General features: G+C 42.7%; 1 protein-coding gene across 1 annotated transcript; it reads right to left on the bottom strand.

Annotated features, from left to right (window-relative positions):
* Positions 1-12,094: 12,094 nt before the first annotated feature.
* Positions 12,095-13,044, bottom strand: TAS2R40 (taste 2 receptor member 40). Its single transcript, XM_026514391.3, is given in 2 exon segments — positions 12,095-12,630; positions 12,633-13,044. Coding segments are annotated over 2 exon segments (948 nt in total).
* Positions 13,045-21,271: the final 8,227 nt, after the last annotated feature.

The raw sequence follows: 21,271 nt of genomic DNA, 5'->3' as shown, positions 1-21,271 counted from the left end.
TCTTGTCTTGTCTTGTCTTGTCTTGTCTTGTCTTTCTCTTTCTTCCTCCCCCACACTCTTTCCCAGAGAACTGGTTTGCCAACATACCCTGGGTGGGGAGGACTGAGAATTCAGAGACATAGCCATAGGCTTTCTTTAGGGAAGTTGGGCAAGAGATTTGGAAAGTAATTAAAACTTGGTTTTGGGGGTGAACCTGGATAAAGAAAACTTAGGACTTTTCTTTTTGATTTTCTTGTTATTAAAACAGAAACAGGTAGTTTAAGACTAATGTAGAACTCCTTAAAATGAAGACTTACTGAAGAGTAATGTAGGGTTGCTCAACCACTTTATCAGGAAAGAAGGCAAAACAGTTGTACTGTCTGTGTTGCAAATCACACATTAAACATGGCCAAAAAAGGGCGCCTGGCTCAGTTGGTAGAGCATGCGACTCTTGATCTTAGGGTCCTGAGTTTGAGCCCCACATTGGGTATAGAGATTACTTAAAAAAATGGCCAAAGGCAGGGGCGCCTGGGTGGCTCAGTCATTAAGCATCTGCCTTTGGCTCAGGTCATGATCCCATCATTCTGGGATTGAGCCCCGCATCATCGGGCTCCCTGCTCAGCGGGAAGCCTGCTTCTCCCTCTCTCACTCCCCCTGCTTGTGTTCCCTCTCTTGCTGCCTCTCTCTGTGTCAAATAAATAAGTAAAATCTTTTAAAAAATAAAAAATAAATAAATGGCCAAAGAAACAGATGAGTCAGGAAAAGTAAGCAGAACCATTTCTAGAGGAACTTAGGCTAAATACAGTGGGACCTACTTAAGGATTGTGAAAAGGGCAAAAGTAGAATTAGAAAGTTCAGAGAACGGGACACCTGGGTGGCTCAGTGAGTTAAGTGTCTACCTTTGGTTCAGGTCATGATGCCAGGGTCCTGGGATTGAGCCCTGCATAGAGCTCCCTGCTCAGCAGGGAGCCTGCTTCTCCTTCTGACTGCCTTTCCCCCTGCTTGTGCTCTCTCTCTATCCCTGACAAATAAAATCTTAAAAAAAGAGAAAATTCAGAGAGCAAACATATGTATGCCAATATGAAGGGGATCAAATCACAGACGGAGAATGGCCATGGCATTTAGGGGAAATGACATAAAGTTGCTGTTACTTCCCAATTTAAAACCCATGAAATCTAGGCTAAAGCTCCTAGAAATATTTGAATCATATGATAACCCTACTCAGAAGCCTTCCATAGACAATACTGGAAGAAAGTTGATAGTTCCAATACCATGCTGTCTTTGTGATCACAGCTTTTGCAGTACAACTTGAAATCCGGCATTGTGATGCCCCCAGCTTTGTTTTTCCTTTTCAACACTTCCTTGGAGATTCGTGGCCTTTTCTGGTTCCACACAAATTTAAGGGCTGTTTGTCCCAGTTCTTTGAAAAATGTCATTGGTATTTTGATCGGGATAGCATTGAAAGTGTAGATTGCTCTGGGTAGCATGGATATTTTAACTATGTTAATTCTTCCGATCCATGAGCATGGAATATTTTTCCATCTTTTTGTGTCTTCTTCAATGTCTTTCAAGAGCGATTTATAGTTTCTAGAATATAGATCCTTTACGTCTCTGGTTAAGTTAATTCCAAGGTAACGTATGATTTTTGGTGCTATTGTAAATGGGATGGATTCCCTAATTTCTCTTTCTTCAGTCTTATTGTTCGTGTATAGAAATGCAACTGATTTCTGAGCATTGATTTTGTATTCTGCCACATTACTGAATTGCTCTATAACTTCTAGTAGTTTGGGGATGGATTCTTTTGGGTTTTCCATGTAGAGTACCATGTCATCTGCGAAGAGAGACAGTTTGACTTCTTCTGTGCCGATTTGGATACCTTTTATCCCTTTTTGTTGTCTGATTACTGTTTCAAGGACTTCTGGTACTATGTTGAATAATAATGGTGAGAGTGCCTTCCTTGTCGTGTTCCTGATCTTAAGGGAAAGTCTTCCAGCTTTTCCCCATTGAGAATGATATTTGCTGTAGGCTTTTCATAGATGGCTTTTATGAGATTGAGGAATGTACCCTCTATCCCTACACTCTGAAGGGTTTTAATCAGGAAAGGATGCTGTATTTTGTCAAATGCTTTTTCTGCATCTATTGAGAGGATCATATGATTTTTGGCTTTTTTCTTGTTGATATAATCTATCACACCGATAGATTTGAAAATGTTGAACCACCCTTGCATCCCAGGGATGAATCCCACTTGGTCATGATGGATAATCCTTTTAATGTACTGTTGGATCCTATTAGCTAGGATCTTGTTGAGAATTTTGGCATCCATATTCATGAGGGATATAGGTCTGTAATTCTCCTTTTTGATGGGGTCTTTGCCTGGTTTGGGGATCAAGGTAATATTGGCCTCATAGAATGAGTTTGGTAGTTTTCCTTCTGTTTCTATTTTTTGAAATAGCTTTAGGAGAATAGGTATTATTTCTTCTTTGAATGTTTGGTAGAATTCCCCAGGGAATCCATTAGGCCCTGGAGTTTTGTTTTTTGGAAGGTTTTTAATCACTGTTTCAATCTCTTCATAATTAATTGGTCTGTTTAAAAAATCAATTTCTTGGGGCGCCTGGGTGGCACAGCAGTTGAGTGTCTGCCTTCGGCTCAGGGCGTGATCCCGGCATTATGGGATCGAGCCCCACGTCAGGCTCCTCCGCTATGAGCCTGCTTCTTCCTCTCCCACTCCCCCTGCTTGCGTTCCCTCTCTCGCTGGCTGTCTCTATCTCTGTCTAATAAATAAATAAAATCTTTAAAAGAAAATCAATTTCTTCCTGTTTCATTCTTGGTAGTTTATAGGTTTCCAGGAAGGCCTCCATCTCTCCCAGGTTGCTTAATTTATTGGCATAAGGCTGTTGATAAAAGTTTCTAATAATCCTTCCTATTTCATTGGTGTTGGTTGTGACCTCTCCCTTTTCATTCATAATTTTATTAATTTGGGTCCTTTCTCTATTCTTTTGGATAAGTCTTGCCAGTGTAAAAGCTTCTGCACAGCCAAGGAAACAGTCAAAAAAACTAAGAGGCAGCCCACGGAATGGGAGAATATATTTGCAAATGACACTACAGATAAAAGACTGGTATCCAAGATCTACAAAGAACTTCTCAAACTCAATACACAAGAAACAAATAAACAAATCATAAAATGGGCAGAAGATATGAACAGACACTTTTCCAGTGAAGACATACAAATGGCTAACAGACACATGAAAAAATGTTCAAAATCATTAGCCATCAGGGAAATTCAAATCAAAACCACACTAAGATACCACCTTACGCCAGTTAGAATGGCAAAAATTGACAAGGCAAGAAACAACAAGTGTTGGAGAGGATGTGGAGAAAGGGGATCCCTCCTACATTGTTGGTGGGAATGCAAGTTGGTACAGCCACTCTGGAAAACAGTGTGGAGGTCCCTTAAAAAGTTAAAAATTGAGCTACCCTATGACCCAGCCATTGCACTACTGGGTATTACCCCAAAGATACAGATGTAGTGAAGAGAAGGGCCATATGCACCCCAATGTTCATAGCAGCATTGTCCACAATAGCTAAATTGTGGAAGGAGCCGAGATGCCCTTCAACAGATGACTGGATTAAGAAGTTGTGGTCCATATATACAATGGAATACTACTCAGCTATCAAAAAGAACGATTTCTCAACATTTGCTGCAACATGGATGGCACTGGAGGAGATAATGCTAAGTGAAATAAGTCAAGCAGAGAAAGACAATTATCATATGATATCTCTCATCTATGGAACGTAAGAAGTAGGAAGATCGGTAGGAGAAGAAAGGGATAAAGAAAGGGGGGGTGTTCAGAAGGGGGAATGAAGCATGAGAGACTATGGACTCTGAGAAACAAACTGAGGGCTTCAGAGGGGAGGGGGGTGGGGGAATGGGATAGGCTGGTGATGGGTAGTAAGGAGGGCACATATTGCATGGTGCACTGGGTGTTATACACAACTAATGAATCATGGAACTTTACATCAAAAACCAGGGATGTACTGTATGGTGGCTAATATAATATAATAAAAAATATTATTATAATAAAAAAAAGAAAGTTGATAGTTGTTGAGGGTAAGATACATAAGGGACCACTGTTCTATTTCTCTGCTTTTCTGTATGTTTGAAATTTTCCATAAATAAAAAAAAAAACCACCCAAATCCAAAACACTGGACTTTTCAAATGATTATATTCAGTACTGTGAATATAATAAACAGTGAAATCTTTCAGGAAAGGTAGGTCTGAGACGCAGCACGGAGGGCTTTGCCCGCCCACCTGAAGGTCTATCGGTAACGGAAGCCATTGGAGGAGTTTAAGCAGGTAGAATGTGCGCATGCGTGTGTATGTTTGTGTGTGAGGTTCAAGTCTGTTTATGTCTGCTTCTAAAGGAGTGAGACTGGAGCGAATGTCATAGCTGTCTTTGAAAGGTAATACTTGAAATCGGAATATAGCTTCAGTCATTTGGGTGACGAACTGCTTTTGTTGGCCAAGACAGGGTTTTCTGAGATGTGGGATTTGGGGTTTTAAAACCTCAGTCGTTGGTCACCTTAGCCGTGCAACAGATAGAATGTACAAACTGTGGGTTCTTTGTTCAAAGGATGCTTGATGGATAAGGAAACAGGATAAAGACCAGGCAGGGGAACAGATACAGAAGCCAGGGGTGGAGAGTTTTTCAACAGGTGGTAGTCCGTTGCCCCAGGCCGTGGAGGACCCAAGAGGGTGGAGACTCAGGCCACAGAGTCGGGTGTTTTAGGATGACCTCTACAGATCAGGACTTGCCAGACATATTCTTCAGTTACCCAGCCTTTGAAAACTAAAACCAAAGCCAAAACTAACATCACATACAATTAATCGGTGCCAAAAATGTAATCGCATTAGTAGTTTTAGGTGTTAGAATACAGATTCAGAAATTAATTAGTTAAGTAACTCAGGAAAAGGTAAACTGCAAAGGCAAAGGCATTTTATCATTTAATAATTTGATTAGTTCATAAAAAGATTAAAGCAATCCCTTGCAGTATTTAATTTTTGTAATATTATATATTTTCCTTTGTTAAAATAAATTTCACATAAAGCTGAACAAATATTAATAAAAATATAAATATAAAATATAAACCTACAGCAAACTTATATACTCCAGAGCAAGTAATCTTTTTTTTTTTTTTTTCAGAGCAAGTAATCTTAACCCTATATGCTATTCTTAGTTAATTGATTAATTGAGTCCGTTTGGCATTGGCTATGCTGTACTGTGAATGAAGTCCTTGGCTAAGGGTTTTGGGGCATAGAAAGATCCAATATGATTGTGGATGCCTTTTTTTTTTGTCAGGAGGCTGCATCCGGCCAAGTAGAGAGATCCCAGGTTGTATAGTCTCTTGGGTTTGCAGTTGGGACTTTGGGGTTTATTCATCAAAGTTGGGTAGGCACTGATTCGTTGGAGCATTGACCTGTCTGCTCAGACACACATCAGCCAGAGACCCGAAAAGTCATATGGCCTTTCCTTTCTTGTACCTCAATCACTTTCTTGCCAGAGCTTACCTTTGATGTAATCTACTCCTGTTGCTATCTCCAACACTCCATGAGTGCAGAAAAAATGCATGCTTCCCTCAGTTCTACTTCCAGATGCCACCGCCTGTCAGGACCTGCTCAGGTCAGGTGGGGAATCTGGGATCCATGCACTGTGAGGGCAGGCAGTTGGGGGTAGCTGGTGGGGAGTGAGGGGGTGAAGATAGGAGTGAAGTCGTGTTTCCTCCTGTTTCCAACCTCAGCAAAGGACACCAAATCCATCTCCTCTTCCCTGTCCCTGTAGAGTCCTCCAGGCAGATTTGCCATTGTTCCTTGGGGAGCAGGTGGTGGCTAGGAGGAAGTGGAGGGTGGCTGCAGGGCCCGGTATAGACACAACCACAACCTCCAAGGGCCTAGACTGAGGTTTTGGAGGCATTTTTCTGGGCCTTTGAATCCAAAGGCAAGCAAATTTTGCTCTGTGCATTCATGAATAGATTGTGGATGTCAGGTCCTATTCCACTAAGTAAGATGGACAAGAAACCTATGAGGTCTCTAGTCTTCGGAGAATCAAATTGCCACCCCTTCCCTGCTAAGCATTTCTGTCACTCTTGGTCCCAGCTGCACTCAAGGCCACCAGCCATAATTTATTATCCAGCATCTGGTTTGAATAAACCACAAATTTATCTGCGGTCTCTGAGGGCTGTAGGCAGGAGATGTAAACAGCAGCTTTCGTTAGGGAGGACTGGATGTATTGGTACCCTTTTCTCTTTTGCATCCTCTGGCCGTGGTGTGGGGATGTCTAAGGATGCTCAGTGGAACATTCGTCTCTCGGCTCTGATCTTTCCTAACTGGTCCGGTGAGACTGAGAGAAAAGAATTCTGTCCTGACTTCCTCTTTTTCTGCCCCAGAAGGAAATAAAACAGAAAGATCAGGATTTAATTTTTTTAAAGATTTGTTTATTTATTTGAGGGAGAGAGCAGGGAGGGGCAGAGGGAGAGGGAAAGAGAAACCTCAGCAGACTCTGAGCTAAGTGTGGAGCCCGATGCAGGGCTCAATCTCAAGACCCTGAGATCATGACCTGAGCCAAAACCAAGAGTTGGAGGCTTAACTGACTGTGCCACCCAGGGGCCCCAACAGTTTTATTTTTAAATTTATGTAATTTATTTGTATATATATATATATTTAAGTAGGCTCCATGCCCAGCGTGGACCCCAATGCAGGGCTTGAACTCACAACCCTGAGATCAAGACCTGAACTGAAATCAAGAGTTGGTGGCTGCTTAACTGACTGAGCCACCCAGATGCTCCTATTTAATTTTTTTTTTTTTTGAGAGGAATTTGAACTGTGAACATTTGCAGTTTGAGGTACATCCCTGCCCCCACAGTACATGGACCTCCACTGAAGTATTTCCCACCTTGTAATTAAACGACTTGTTCTTTCCCAGCCTCAGAGCCCTTGGAGATTGACAGTTGAGCTGTGTTAACCTTTGAGTGCTTAGTATGTCGTTCAGTGAGCAGCCCTCTCAGTAAACTCTCGTTGAACGAGTAAGCGCACTCACGTTCTTATGGCGGCTTATAGTTTATTATGCATGTATATATTGTTTCCTTGGAACCTCAAAACAACCCTGTGACGTGGATATTATGATCATCTTTGTTTTCCAGGTGGGGAAACTGAGGCCAAGCCAGGGTTGGTGACTTTCCAAAGATTACCTAGAGTAGGGACTCAAATCTAGATTTTTGACACCAGAGTCTAGGTTCTTCCCATGTGCCACACTGACTCTAGACATTTCTCATCATCATCTAATAAATCAGCCAAAAAGGACACAAGGATGTCAGCATTGCCCTGCTGGGTCAGAACCGCACAGGGACCCGCAGCTTGGTGTCCAGTCTCACAGCAGGAGTCTGGAGAAGCATGATTATTTCAGAGCTAGAGACATAGTCTTCCAGATGTTCCCAAGGACCCTGTAGGAACCTGTTTAATGATTTTTACTCCTTGTTACTTAGTGAATAGCTTCAGGGTGCTATCTTTCAAAGCTTTAGATGCAAACTCCTTTGGGGCCCTGTGTCTGTCCTTAACAGCATGGTGGTGGTAGGAGAGAGGGACTAGGGCCCTCATTGTTTGTTTCTCACAAAGAACTAAAGGATTGTGGTTTAGGGATCGCCAAGGGGTGGACCAAAGCTGGAGGAAAGTGGCGAAATATTCGGAATATGCCGTGTTCAAAACATGGCAAAATTGCCGTGGTGAGTGTCTCTGGTTTAGAATGAAGGTAGCCAGAAGGGTGTGAGTGAGCCAAATGTTTCAGGGCACTGCCCTGCCCGCCCTGCTTGGGTTGATGAGCTGTATGGGATTGCGCCACATTTTGCCCCTGAGTCTGTGGGACAGGCTAAGCCCTCTGTGCTCCTCCAGCCCAGTCTGGGCCTTTTCACATATGGCCTGTTCTAAATGTCCTCATTCTAGCCTCCTGGTCTCTTGGCCTCGCATCCCTTCCCTTTAGAGCAGTAACAGCTACCATTTATTGAGAGCTTACGGTGTGTTTTATCTCACTCATTTCTTAGGGTGAGATAGATAATCCTAGGAGGGAGTTGTTATTATCATTATTCCCATTTTACAAATACAGAAACTGAGGTTCAGAAAGGTACAACAACAGGCCTGCATCAAACACCAGGAAGTAGCAGAGCGCAAACCCAAACTGTAGTCATTGTGACTCTAGGAACTGCATGGCAGGAGGGGAGGGGGCAGCTGCCCCAAGGTGAGATTTTCCCAGGAATGGTCCACCTTGGAGTTCTTTCTTTGGGTCACCTTCACTGCTGCTCCCACAGCCGAACCCAACCCAACCCAGGGGATTGTTGATTCTTTTTCTTTTCAGCTGTTTTCAAAACCACTTTTATTTTCTCCTGACACAACTGAGAGAGGGCAGAACATTTATAAAACACTTTGCTAAAAAAATAAGGAAAACCAAATGAGAGACAAACAAGAAACTTTACAAAAAATCCATTTCCCTCTCGGTGAGGCTGGTTGACAGGCTAACGTCACAAACACAGAGCACCTGTGCAGTACGATATGCTAACTGTGAAGGACCCTGCCCAGAAATGTTCCTCTGGAAAGCTCTTGGAAGAACTTTTGTGCTTGCAGGAATCACTCCCAAGGGTCAGGCAGGAGCTATAAGTAGAGTGCTTCTCCCAACTAGCCTGGCCAAGCACTCAGCACCTTCACCCCTTCCCTTTCCTGATCCTTCTGCTCCAGCCTTCCACCCCATACCTCTTGTGCTAACCCCTGCTCTTTTCTACCCCAGCCTGCCCCTTCTGGACCTTGCCCCAGGCTCTAAAATGCTTCTGTCCTGCTTCCACCAGTAGAAGTTTCTAACCACGTAACATGTTACCTCTCCTCAAAGGACATGGAGATGAACATTTTCCTCTGATTTTCGCCTCTGCTATCTGAGGCAAGCTGTTCCCAGTCCAGCGAAGGGGTCCAGAGAGCTCCCTCAGCCTTCCAACACTAAGGACTGATGCCCCAGCTTGTTTATCCTTCCTCCTTCTCCCGCAAACCAAGCTTTCTGAGCACGTAAGGAATTTCCATTCCTCTCACTTCTCTTCTAAGGAGTCCACCTCTGTCCAGAGGGAAGAGGGAAACAGGAGCAGAATGGGACTCTTAGCATCTCTTTCTTCCCATTCTTCCAGATTTCTCCCCTTGGTTTCCAGCTCTCCTCCCCCCAACTGAAGATTCATCGTTATTGAATGTGCAGTTCCTTTTCCCTTACTCAATAGAAGTTTCTGCCAAAGTTAAGAATGTGTGAGAGAAGAATACGAGAGAATTCCTGCAGAGTCCACTCCCAGAAAAGCAGGAACCACAGTGGAATTAGCAGACACTGAGGCGTTAGGAGGCAAAGATCGTGTGGAATTGTGGGACAATTCCGTGCCTCTGAAATCCCAGCTCTTAGATTGGCCCTGGCTGCTACTCTAGTCTTCCTTCTCCAGGACTCGACCAGGTTTGCGACACCACGCCCCTTCCTGGGCCTTCCACACAGGAGTCCTATGACAACCAAAATCCCCCTGCTGTTCCACATGGCGGATGAATGTCCAGAGTGACTTTGTGGGTAAAGGAACTCTTCACACTGTAACTTCCAAACCTCTCTCAGGGTACAGGGCTGTCATGTAGACTTTGCAGATCCTTTAGGACTTCTGATTTCTTTTCTTTTCTAAGATTTTATTTATTTGAGAGTGAGAGAGAGAGAGAGAGAGAGAGACAGAGCATGAGCAGCAGGGAGGGCCAGAGGGAAAGGGAGAAGCAGACTCCTCACTGAACAGGGAGCCCAATCAAGGGGCTTGATTCCAGGACCCTGAGATCATGACCTGAGCTGACACTTAACCAACTTGAGACACCCAGGCATCCCAGGATTTCTTCTCTTTCTTTCTTTCTTTCTTTCTTTCTTTCTTTCTTTCTTTCTTTCTTTCTCTTTCTCTCTTTTTTTAATATTTATTTATTCGACACAGAGAGAGTCAGACAGCAAGAGAGGGAACACAAGCAGGGGGAGTGGGAGTGGAAGAAGCAGGCTCCCAGTGGAGGAGCCTAATGCGGGGCTTGATCCCAGGACCCCGGGATCATGCCCTGAGCCAAAGGCAGACGCTTAACGACTGAGCCACCCAGGTCCCCATGGATTTCTGATTTCTGACTAAAGCCAACCAATTTAAAGATAGGATGTTTTGGCCCATTACGGAAATTTAGGTGGGTTGTACAGAAAGAAAGAAAAAGAGAAGGAAGGAAGGAAGGAAGGAAGGAAGGAAGGAAGGAAGGAAGGAAGGAAGGGGGAACTGGAGGGAACTTTATCTGGTTGAAGGAGGGCAACTAGGAGTATTGATGTCATCATCCTTGAAGCTCTTGTTAGCTCTCTGCTGCTTTTGGCTTTTGCAAATAATGACAGATTTCCTCATAATAAGCATGGGGATGGATTATATAGTTTGTTATCTCGACATTATTCATATTAATCACATCATGGCTCTAAATTTTGTTTTTCTGTTTTTCAGTGGATAGCTATGCATGTATTATTGGAAAAATATATTTCTCTATTCTTTAGGAGCTGGAATGACACTTCAGAATCTGATTTTCTTATCATAACAACCAACCCAGCCTTAAATTGTCATAGAAATAAATATCAGGAAAACTATGAAAAATGTGTATTTTTATGAATCTTTTCCCTTCTAGTTGAATAAATCCTATGCTGTTGGAACTATAAAGAGATGTACGTGAGTGAGTGTGTGTGTGTGTGTGTGTGTGTGTGTGTTTAATTTTTTGCTGTTCACAGATGTAAGGGACTTTCTCGGAAAAATGTGCTTGAGAGCCCAGATGCTCAGCATTTAGTCTTTGCTACTGATCTTACATTTTCATTTGGGAGCCTTGGTATGATCAGTAGTCTTCTTTTCACATTTTCCTCAGTAATTCTGATTTAAAAGCACCAAATAAAAGAAAACCCCAAATTCCTAACCTTGTGGTTCCAAGATATCGAGGAGTGGAATGTCTTATTTTGTGCGCAGCCCTGTAAGGCAGTGCAGATGCCATCATTCTGAAGAGTGACGGTGCAGTGTGACGTTTTCCTTCTTCTCAAACAGCCCCTCCCTGGTCACCTGCCCGTGCACCACCCATCACTTCAAGGAGACATAGAACTGCCAACGCCAGAGGCAGACACACTTGGACTGCCACAGACTCAGGAGTACAGCAAAACAGACGTTCCTTACTCTGGACTCCTCCTATTTTCTCTGTGGCTGCACACACCACCCTTGCCCTCAGTCCTCCTCTCTTCTCCCTTCATTTCCCTACCATTTGGAAAAATGAAGCATTCAGTTGACCATCCACTCATCCCACCTGCCACCCTGTATTTCATGTTTCTCTCCAGACAATGTCCTGAAATTATTGGTCTTTACAAACTCCCTCACTGTTTTCCTCACCTTCTCTGGAATTGTCTGCAATCAGAATGCCACCTGTCACTCCACTAATAATATACACAGCCTCCATTCTCCTTGAAACTTTTGTGGCACTTGGTAATTCTGGGTGACCTTTCTTTCTGGAATCCCTCTTCCCCTGTAGGTATTCCAGTTTCGTTCTACCCCTTGGACTGCATACTATGCTCATCACTAGCCCTCCTTTTTCTTCACTGTGGGTTCGTAGGGTGCCTTAAAAGTAGGGTGACGATGTAATTTTTCATCCAGACCAAGATATCATTGAGAATCAAGGGGTGCTCAGTGACAACAGGCACAAACTGAGATCATCCCAGGCAAATGGAGATGTCTGGCCATCCTCTCCTTCAGGCTCAGGGGAGGAGGACACAGGGTGGAGCTCAAGGCAGGAGATGAATGAGCATAGATTGAGAAGCTCTCACAGATCCATCTTAGAGTTTCTTAGTTACTTTTGCTTAGAATCTCACATTAAAAATTCAGCATCCCATTCATGAAAGGGCCCAGTTACCTGAGAAGTGTCAGAGCAAGATTAGGGCAGGAAAGATGGCTGAGGAGAGAGATCTAGATGGGGAAAGGTAGAACTGGTTGAACTAGGTCCTATGGTACTCTGGGTTCCAGTCACGGAGTCTGCTCTTACAGGTGAAGATGAACATAGTGCTGAAACCTCTTCCAGGCTTTCCTCAGCCCAGGGTTACCCAAGATCAGTAGCACTGAGTGGCCAGCTGGGTAAGCGGCCATGACGATTTTGCACAAAATATTCCCGGAACTGTTGATGTCGAAGATGTTGGACATAGAAATAAATAGAGCAACTGCATTGGAAATGTAGAGAATGAGAAAGTAGCTGATAGCTTTGATGGCCCCCACGTGAGCCTCCGTGCTGGGGTCCCTGGAGCCAGTGGCATTGCTTTCCATGTGTTGGGTGTGTCTCTTGAGAGAGATGATCAGCAGGGTGGCTGCAAAGATGAACATGGTCAGAGGAATGAAGATCCCCAGGTTATGGAGAAGAGCCAGGTTGACCACATTGGTCTCAGAGAAGTACTTCTTCTCAGTGGTGTTGGAGGAGGGGATGGGAATGGAACTATTTACATACACATTGAAGATATCTGTAGAGAAGGGAAAGCTGAAGCATAAGGAGATGAGCAGTGACAGTCCCAGAAGACAAGGCATGTGATTTTCCTCTTCATCATGGAGAACAAAGGGTGAGCAAAGTTGGCAATTCGAAGACAATAGAAGATGTTGAGCCAGGCAGCAAGCCAAAGGTTGAAACAGTTCAGGAACATGACGATGACTTTGAAGAGTATGAACACTGTGTTTTGGCTGTAAGTGACCCAGAACAGTAGACTGTAAGTATTCTCCAGCATCATCCAGATCTGCAGCAAGAGCCTGGAAAAGCTGAGCATCAGCAGAATGCAGTCACTGACAGGGAGCCTTTTGCCTCTGGCCCACTCAGCGCCATGGATGGCCGTGATGAAGCCATTCCCAGCGATGCCAGTGAGGCACTCTACTCCAGAGACCACCAAGGTGAGGACGATTTTAAACCTGGATGTGTCTCTCTCCGTAGCATCTGTGCGCACCGTGGCCATTCTCTTTGGCCCTGACTTTCAGGTTTCCACGCCAAGGACTAGTACCTGCTCTGCAACCTTCTGACCCTCACTCAATGTTACTGTAATTTTCCCCCCAGTTAATGGTTATTTCCAATTTTTCTTCATTTGCTTGCCACATGACTAAAGTCAGAGAGTTGGAATGCAAATGATGAAAGGATCTTGTTACTGGCTGTCTCCATTTTTCATAGAGACCCATTTGCCTCAGGCTCGCAGGAGCTCATTGGAAAAAATTGGAGAAGGTTCCTCTCACAGCATCTTTCTACCTTTTTACTTTAAGCCCATATTCACCTGACAGGCAAGAGTCCCAGGTTAGGAATCTTAACTATCCCCATTTTGTACTCATCTCACAAGACCTGTTACCTGCTAAATTGTCTGTAAAAGTGCAAGAGCTCCTTTGCTCTGCCTTCTCCTGCTTCCTTTCTTTTCTACCTTATTTGTGGAGATGTTTATGAATAAGAAATTCCTATCAGCTCTTATATGAACATTTTTACTTAGAATCAAGTTTCTTCCACAAAGGTCAGCTATTATACTGTCCCCAAACACAGAAGAGCCAAAATTTGATGCCTTTTGGGTTAATTAGAGATGAGAAAAACTGCCTTGTGACAGTTTCATTATTTGCGTGTGTATCACCAATTATAATTTACTGATACGCACATCAGTGTTTGAACCCTGAAACAGGTCAAATTAGCCTGGGACAGCAACAGGGTGTTCTGAGCACAGTGTTGAAGTTGGACATGTGACCTAACACTGTTAACTTGAAATTTAATTCCCTACTTCTTCACACTAACTGCAAAGCACAATGATCCCTGGCATTTTCAAACAATATGCAGATGCCCAGGACTCATTCCGGATCTAGCAAGGTAGAATCTGAGGTAGGGCCCAGGCAAGTTGTATTTTTAAAAAGCTAATAGTTCATTGCTGATAGCCAGATTGAGAACCAAAATCTTAGCTAGAAACTAGGGAGTCTTGGGGCAAATCTGGCCTGCAGTTGTGTTTTACCTCATACAGCCTAATCCTGGACAGCGTTAGCCCACCTGTGCTTAATACTTCTTATTGGTCAACATTTAAATTTAGGAGATTGCATATATGCACAAAAAAAATCTGTCCTTTAAAATTTAGAAGATTGGGCAATTTGGGGGCTGCATGGTAAATTGGTTGAAGTGGGATAGTGGCTGCACATTTAAAACAAGGTATGTGTGCACTTTTCAGTTTGTCACAATATCCACCACTCCTAGCTTCTTCTTGACCCTGAGGCTTCGTGCCGGTGTGATGGTCCTGTTATAACTTAAAAAAAAAAAAAAGATTTATTTATTTCTTTTAGAGAGGCGGAGAGGGAGACAGCATGACCAGGGGTGATGAGGGGCAGAGGGAGAGGGAGAGAGAGAGAATCTCAAGCAAACTCCTCACTGAGTACAGAGCCCAACACGGGGCTCGATCTCACAGCCCTGAGGATCTGGACCTGAGCGGAAATTGAGTCGAACACTTAACTGACCAAGCCACCCCGGCACCCCTGCCCTATTAAAACTTTTATAATAAAAATGCAGAGATGATGAAAATACATTTTCCCACCCCCAAATTAATTTTACGTCAAATTAAAGGCAGAGATTTATTTTTATTATAAAATTGCCTTTTATTATTAAATTATATTTGTGTAAAAATAGCACCAGAAAAAGCAGTGTATTGCAAAATTATGAAAACGTTGTTTAGAGAAATTAAAGATCATGTCAACACAGAGACTTGTATAAAAATGTTCATAGCAGCTTTACTCACAATAGCCAAAAACGGGAAACAAGAAGATTCCTTGACAAGTTCTACATATCCAGTGAGAATCAACTTCTGTTACTTCTACTAATAGAGAATAGTATTGGGGCGCCTTGGTGGCTCAGTTGGTTAATCATTGGACTCTGGATTTCTGCTCAGGTCATGATCTCAGGATTGTAGATTGAACCTGTGTTGGCCTCCATGCTTAGTGGGGAGTCTGCTTGAGATTCTCTCCCTCTCCCCTGCCCCTACCCCACTCACGCTCTCTCTCTTTCTAAAATAATCTTTAAAAAAATAATAGAGAGTAGTATTTATCAGAAGCTTTCACAAATTCCAATGCACCAAACTCATCTTTTTGTGTATTTTGTTTCAACTTATATAAGTTTGTGATAAATAATATCTCCCCAAATTTCTTGCACATAATTGATTTCCGCTGTTCTGGTACCATCTTCTGTTGGTGTTCATTCACGCTTTTCTCGGATCTTAGTAGGCAAGAGCAGTGGGGGCTGGTGAGCAGGTGCCATATTAATGGGGATTGTGGGGCCAATTCATTTTTTAATCTGTGATCATTTCTCATTTGGGGTGCTAGAATGGAGTCACCTTTATTTTAGGGAAACTCTCATGGGGGAACCAAAGACCAAAAGTTTCATATTCTTGGCTATTGGGTTCAAAAACTTTGGTGCAGGTGTAGGATAGATCAGATTTGGAAGAATATGTGATTAGGGGAGTCATTTCCTCTTCTTCTCTCTCAAGCACTGCCATGCAGCCTAGGATGCTTTCCCAGTTGGGGAGGGATGAGAAGTGCTGGGACGTGTTGGAGTATCTGAGTATCTCCATGAAAGGGACCCCATGTCCTGCCTTGTATGGGGAACACCACGGGGCTGCATGGGGTGGCAAAGGCAGAGTGGGGCTGCAGGATTGCTCCTCAGTCTCCCCAGGCATGCTTGAGACAGCCGCCAAATCTTCCTTGTGTTCACACAAAGGGTTTGGAAATTTGCTGAGCGAGTTAGTGGATTCCAAAGGGGTGTGGTCTTATCCAGGAGGCTTTGCAAGCTTGGGTTCAGATGAAACCAATGCAAGGACAGAGGAATGGCCATGGAAGAGGGTCCCCACCCCCCACCTCCTTCCATGTCCGTTTGATGCCTTCAGAACATGGATGTCACCTCCTGGAAGACAGGAGGGAGAATTCCTGAGAAAATCTTGGAATCATAGTGTTTAAACCTGGTGTGACTGAGACACTAAAGTATAATTGGTTCATAAAGCGGTGTGAACTCACAGAGCAGGATAAACATGACCAAGATTCTTTCCTTCAATCATAGTGTCTAGTTCTGTGCTGCTGACTCTCCCTTTCCCATCCCACAGTGATGTCTTGGGCAGATTTCATCTTTTCTAGTATTTTTTGGTTATTAATATTCAATCCAGTTTGGTTTCCATCTCCCTTTTACCCAAGTACAGTTTGAGCTGAGACCCCCTCTGCTTGGATCGGAAGGGAATCCGATGGGTCTGGGACACCTGTTTGTTTTTCTTCTTCTTCTAGGGTGCTGGTGTGGGAGAGGGGACAGGTTTATTTTATCTCTTTATTTTACTGGCTGCTGCAGTAAACGCATTCTCTTGTGGTTGCTACTGCTGTCCTGACACCATCTGGCCATGTGTGCCTCTGGGGGCCAGGCATCATGTACTGGCTGTCACGTGAGGAGCATGTGGGTGTTCTGGAGGGCTCTGTGGCAGCACTGGAGTCAGTCCTTATTTATTCCAGTCACCCCTCCCTCCTATTTTGATAAGTCTAGGTGTAGATGGAGGCTGCTGCTGGTTACAGTAGGGCTGGCATTGCCACCTGTTGCTAAGCTTTGCAGGTCAGTATCTAGCCCCATTCTTGGCTGCCTGCTTTAGATCTGTCCTTCTCAACCTTGTGTCTATGCCAGAATTGCCTGAATTAACACTGCGGGGCTTTAAAAAACATCTGTACCCATGTCCCATCCTCAAAGATTCCAAGTAATTTTTCTGGAGAAAAGCTAAGCATTGGCCTCTCCGAAGCTCCCCATTACAATTCCAGTGGGAGCACGGGAAGGTTGAGAACCACTGTGGGTGAGCGGTACTTATCTCCATGGTTTATGGTATGAGCTCTAAGTCGAATTCTGGGACCACAAGAACCTTGCCACTTAACACGGCTGTGGAAGTGACTGAATGACTTCCTGGACAAGACTGAGGACATGTCCTTCCATCAGGTAGAGGGAGATCAGATCCAGAGGTTGAATTACAGAGAACAGTTATAATAGTTTGCAAAACAGTTTTTGCCTTGTGAAAGTCACTTCTACTGTATAGTGTTAGAAAAGCAATTATTTCTCACATCTCTATGAAAAGGAGGAAAAAGAACATGTATGTAGAGAGTCATAGGTTTCCACTTTGTCAACTGAAGACTATTCCTATGTGCTTATTTGGCAAAGGACGCAATGTACGAGAACAGCCATTATGATGCCATTATGAAGCAAACCACCATAAGCACAAAGACTAGGGTTGTGGAAAAGATGTGATCAAATCCTAATGAGCTGCAAAGAGAACAGAAGAGTCAACAAGATTTGTTTTGGTTGTTAGTAAAGTAAGTATTTATATATTTCAGTGAAAAATCTGCCCAGGACATGACATTCTTCACAGATAGCAAGTTGTAAAAGAGTGTCTTTTGAACTTGATGGAAATCATGGGTCCTGAAAAGATACAAGTATGTGCGAATAGAAGTGTAATCAGAAACACTGTTGTTCAATGTACTAGAAATATGGTTAGGAAATTAAGAAGAAAAATTGTGTGAAAAAAGTCTTAAACATTGTGACATTTGCTTTTGCAGCTGATGAGGGTACATATTTAGTAATACTTAGATGTAATAATTAGCTCTATTTATTCACTGTGGGTTTGAGAATTTTTATATGACTGAAAATATTTTAGACAGTGTGCCCATGACAGGCACAACACCAGGAAGTAATTAAGAAATTCATTTTTCTAAGAGAGGAAACTTTCAAACAATTTAATATAGATGATGTTCCTGAGATAGATGGCGCTAATATTGGACGTGCAGTAAAACTTAAGTTCCATGTGGCAAGTCATGCAAGGACACAACTTTACCTCTACTCATTTGCGTTATTCAGCAGGAATTGCTTTCTGCTAGAAGTTATAAATGGAACCCATCACAGACACAGAGCTCACTACCTGTAAGCTGGGTCTCACCTAGGGCTTGGGCCTCGGAGCATCACAGGCACTGTTGAATGATTCGGACACGTAACACAGAGGTCTGCTCACTGCACATAGGTTGGGAGGCTCAGCCAATGCCGAAGCTAAGGAGAGGTGTCAAACTGTTGAAGTGAGCTCATGCCTCATCACTGAGGGCAAAAATAATCTCTGTTTATGCTAAGCAGCAAAGATTGTTATCACATAATTGGCAAACACTTTGAATGCACTGCAAAGGCATCCACCGTGGTTATAAAACGTTATGGACAAAGTTATCTGGCATAGTGTTATTTGGTCCTCTTTTCTGTGCTAGAATTAGTTCTAGAACTGTAGCTGATGGTCTGAACCCCGTGATGGAAATTCTGCTAGACTGAAAGCTGACGGCATGTGAAGTAGCTTGTTGATTCCAGCTCTGTGAAGATGACTTCCCCCTGCCCAGTGCTTTTTTATCTCTTCATACCTACGGTGTGGAAGGTGATCTGCGCTGAGATACAGGACTGGACATTTAGCACAAGGGATACCAGAACACCAAACTCCTGCAACTACCTGAATAATTGTGCAAAGACTGTTAAAAATCTTTGGAAATGCCTATGTTTGTGAACAGCTCTTTTCAGTTATTAAAGTAAGACTAAGTATCACTCCTAGTCAAGACTACCAGTCAAGGATGAATTCTGTGCTCGCATTGAACTTGGTACAAGATTTAACAATGACAGGCTAAAGAGAAATCACAGATTTCTTGTTCCAAAACAAAAGTTAACAAGTTGTGAAAGAAAATGTTAAAAGTGGGGCGCCTGGGTGGCGCAGTCGTTAAGCGTCTGCCTTCGACTCAGGGTGTGATCCCGATGTTCTGGGATCGAGCCCCACATCAGGCTCCTCCGCTATGAGCCTGCTTCTTCCTCTCCCACTCCCCCTGCTTTGTTCCCTCTCTTGCTGGCTGTCTCTATCTCTTCAAATAAATAAAAAAGAAAATCTTTAAAAAAAAATGTTAAAAGTAAAATATTTCTATTCTGTTTTTTTTCCCCAATTTTGAATTTAAGTTACAGTCGCCAATATCATATGTGCATGCATTATGTGGTATGGTCATAATCATAGTCAGAAAAATAGTTTGATTATACTCCTGGCACTTGGTTTGTTTTTCTTACCTCTTCCATGTTCACCCATAGACTTTTATGTCCTTGGCTTCTTTAGACCCTGGAGTCTTCAGTGACCTCTTCTATGCGTGTCTTGTGTGGGCAGTTATGTGGTGGCTCTAAAGCTTAGCTGAGTTTTCACCGTAAGGTGGAGCCTGGGAATCCTTCTGGGAAAATAGGGCAATTACTTAATTTTTCCACTAGTGGGCGGGCATGTTCTTTCTTTTTAAAAGGTGCCTCTAGAAAACCTTTGAAAACCTTTTCTATTTTGGGCAGTTGGCTAAGAGTTTTACCCACCCACTTTTAGGGAGACCTCTGAATCTTTATACTCAGGGTCAAAGTTATGGTCATGGCCAGAGAGTTTTCATGAGGAAACTCATATTGTCTCTTAATAAAGCATCTTTTTTGTTAATATTTATTTTTGAAAGAAAAGTTGCAAATAAAAACTATATCGCTTAAATAGACTAACTTTAGTTGACTACAGAGCCTGTTTCTAAAGACTCTGGAACATCAGAGTACCAGAACACCAATACTACAGGTGACTCAAGAGCTGGTGTTGGGGGTAAGAGAATGCAGTCCTTAAGCGGGGAAGAGAATTGCCTAAGGCCCCTCACTTGTTGAGCTCACTACTGGAATATCAGGTAATGCGTCTTGGGTGGTCCCTTTACACTTGCCTTTGGACTTCTATTAACTTCTCTTCAGGCTCTCTCTTTACTAATGGGTAGTTACCTGCCTAATTAGGCTCTTCTTATCCAATCCAGGAAATGGTGATGAAAGCTCACTTAGGCCCAGTGCTCACCAACCTTTTTTTTTTTTTTCTTAAATGAGTTCCTGCACTTAGGAGGTATAAATACATAAAATGAACATTGTTTCTAAACAAAACTGGTATCTTATTTATTCGACAAATACATAAGTACCTACGATGTCCAGGGCACTGGTGATAAATAGTAAATAGACAAGTTCCTGTCTTCATGAATCTTACAGTTTAGTTTTGCTTGGGGGGGGGGTGGAGGAGAAGAAGGGAAGGGGAGTGAGAGAGTTTGGGAAGGGCAGAAAATAAACAAGTAAACAGATGATATAATTTCAGATGATAACTACCATAAAAAAGTAAAGAATTGATTTTCAAGGGTGCCAAGACTTTTTAATGGGGGGAGAATAGTCCTTTCAAAATTGAACACCTATAACAGAATATCTACGTGCTGAAGAATGAAGTTAGACTTCTACCTCATAGCATATACAAAAATGAACTCGACATGGATCAAAGACTGAAATGTAAGACTTGAAGCTATTAAACTCTTGGAAGAAAACAGAAGTATAAATCTTTGTGCCCTTGGACTATGCAGTGGATTCCCAGATATGACACTTAAAGCATAAACAATGAAAAAATGGAGAAATTGGACTTTGTCAAAATTTAAAAAACTTTTGTGCTTCAACAGGTACTATCAAGAAATTGAATAGACAAATCACATAATGGGAGAAAATATTTGCAAATCCTATATCTGATAAGAGTTTAGTATCCAGAAAGAACTGTTACAACTCAACAATAAAAAGACAGACCAATTTAAAAAGTGGGCAAAGAATCTGAATAGATTTTTTTTTTTCCAAAGAAGATATACAAATGGCCAATAAGGTCATGCAAAAAGCACTCAGCACCATTAGTCATTAGGGAAATGCAAATCAAAGTACGATGAGATACCACGTGATCCTCACTAACATGGCGAAACTAAAGAAATTACAATTGTTGACAAAGTTTGGATAAATTGGAACCCTTATCCATTGCTGGTGTGAATGTAAAATGTTGTAGCCACTGTAAGAAACAGTTCAGCAGTTCCTCAAATAGTTAAACAGAGGTACTATATGATTCAGCAATTCTGCTGCTAGGTAGGACAAAACAATTGAAAGCATATGTGCATGCAAAAACTTGAACACGAATGTTCATAGCAGCATTATTCATGATAGCCAAAAAGGGGAAACACCCAAATGTCTAATGAATGGATTAAAAATGTGGTTTATCCTTTTAATGGAATATTATTCACCCATGAAAAGGAATGAAGTACTGATATATACTACAACTGGGACAAACCCTGAAAATATTTATG

This window comes from Ursus arctos, unplaced genomic scaffold (genome assembly GCF_023065955.2).
Source record: "Ursus arctos isolate Adak ecotype North America unplaced genomic scaffold, UrsArc2.0 scaffold_3, whole genome shotgun sequence".
Lineage (NCBI taxonomy): Eukaryota > Metazoa > Chordata > Mammalia > Carnivora > Ursidae > Ursus > Ursus arctos.
This window is presented reverse-complemented; position numbering and strand designations above follow the sequence as displayed.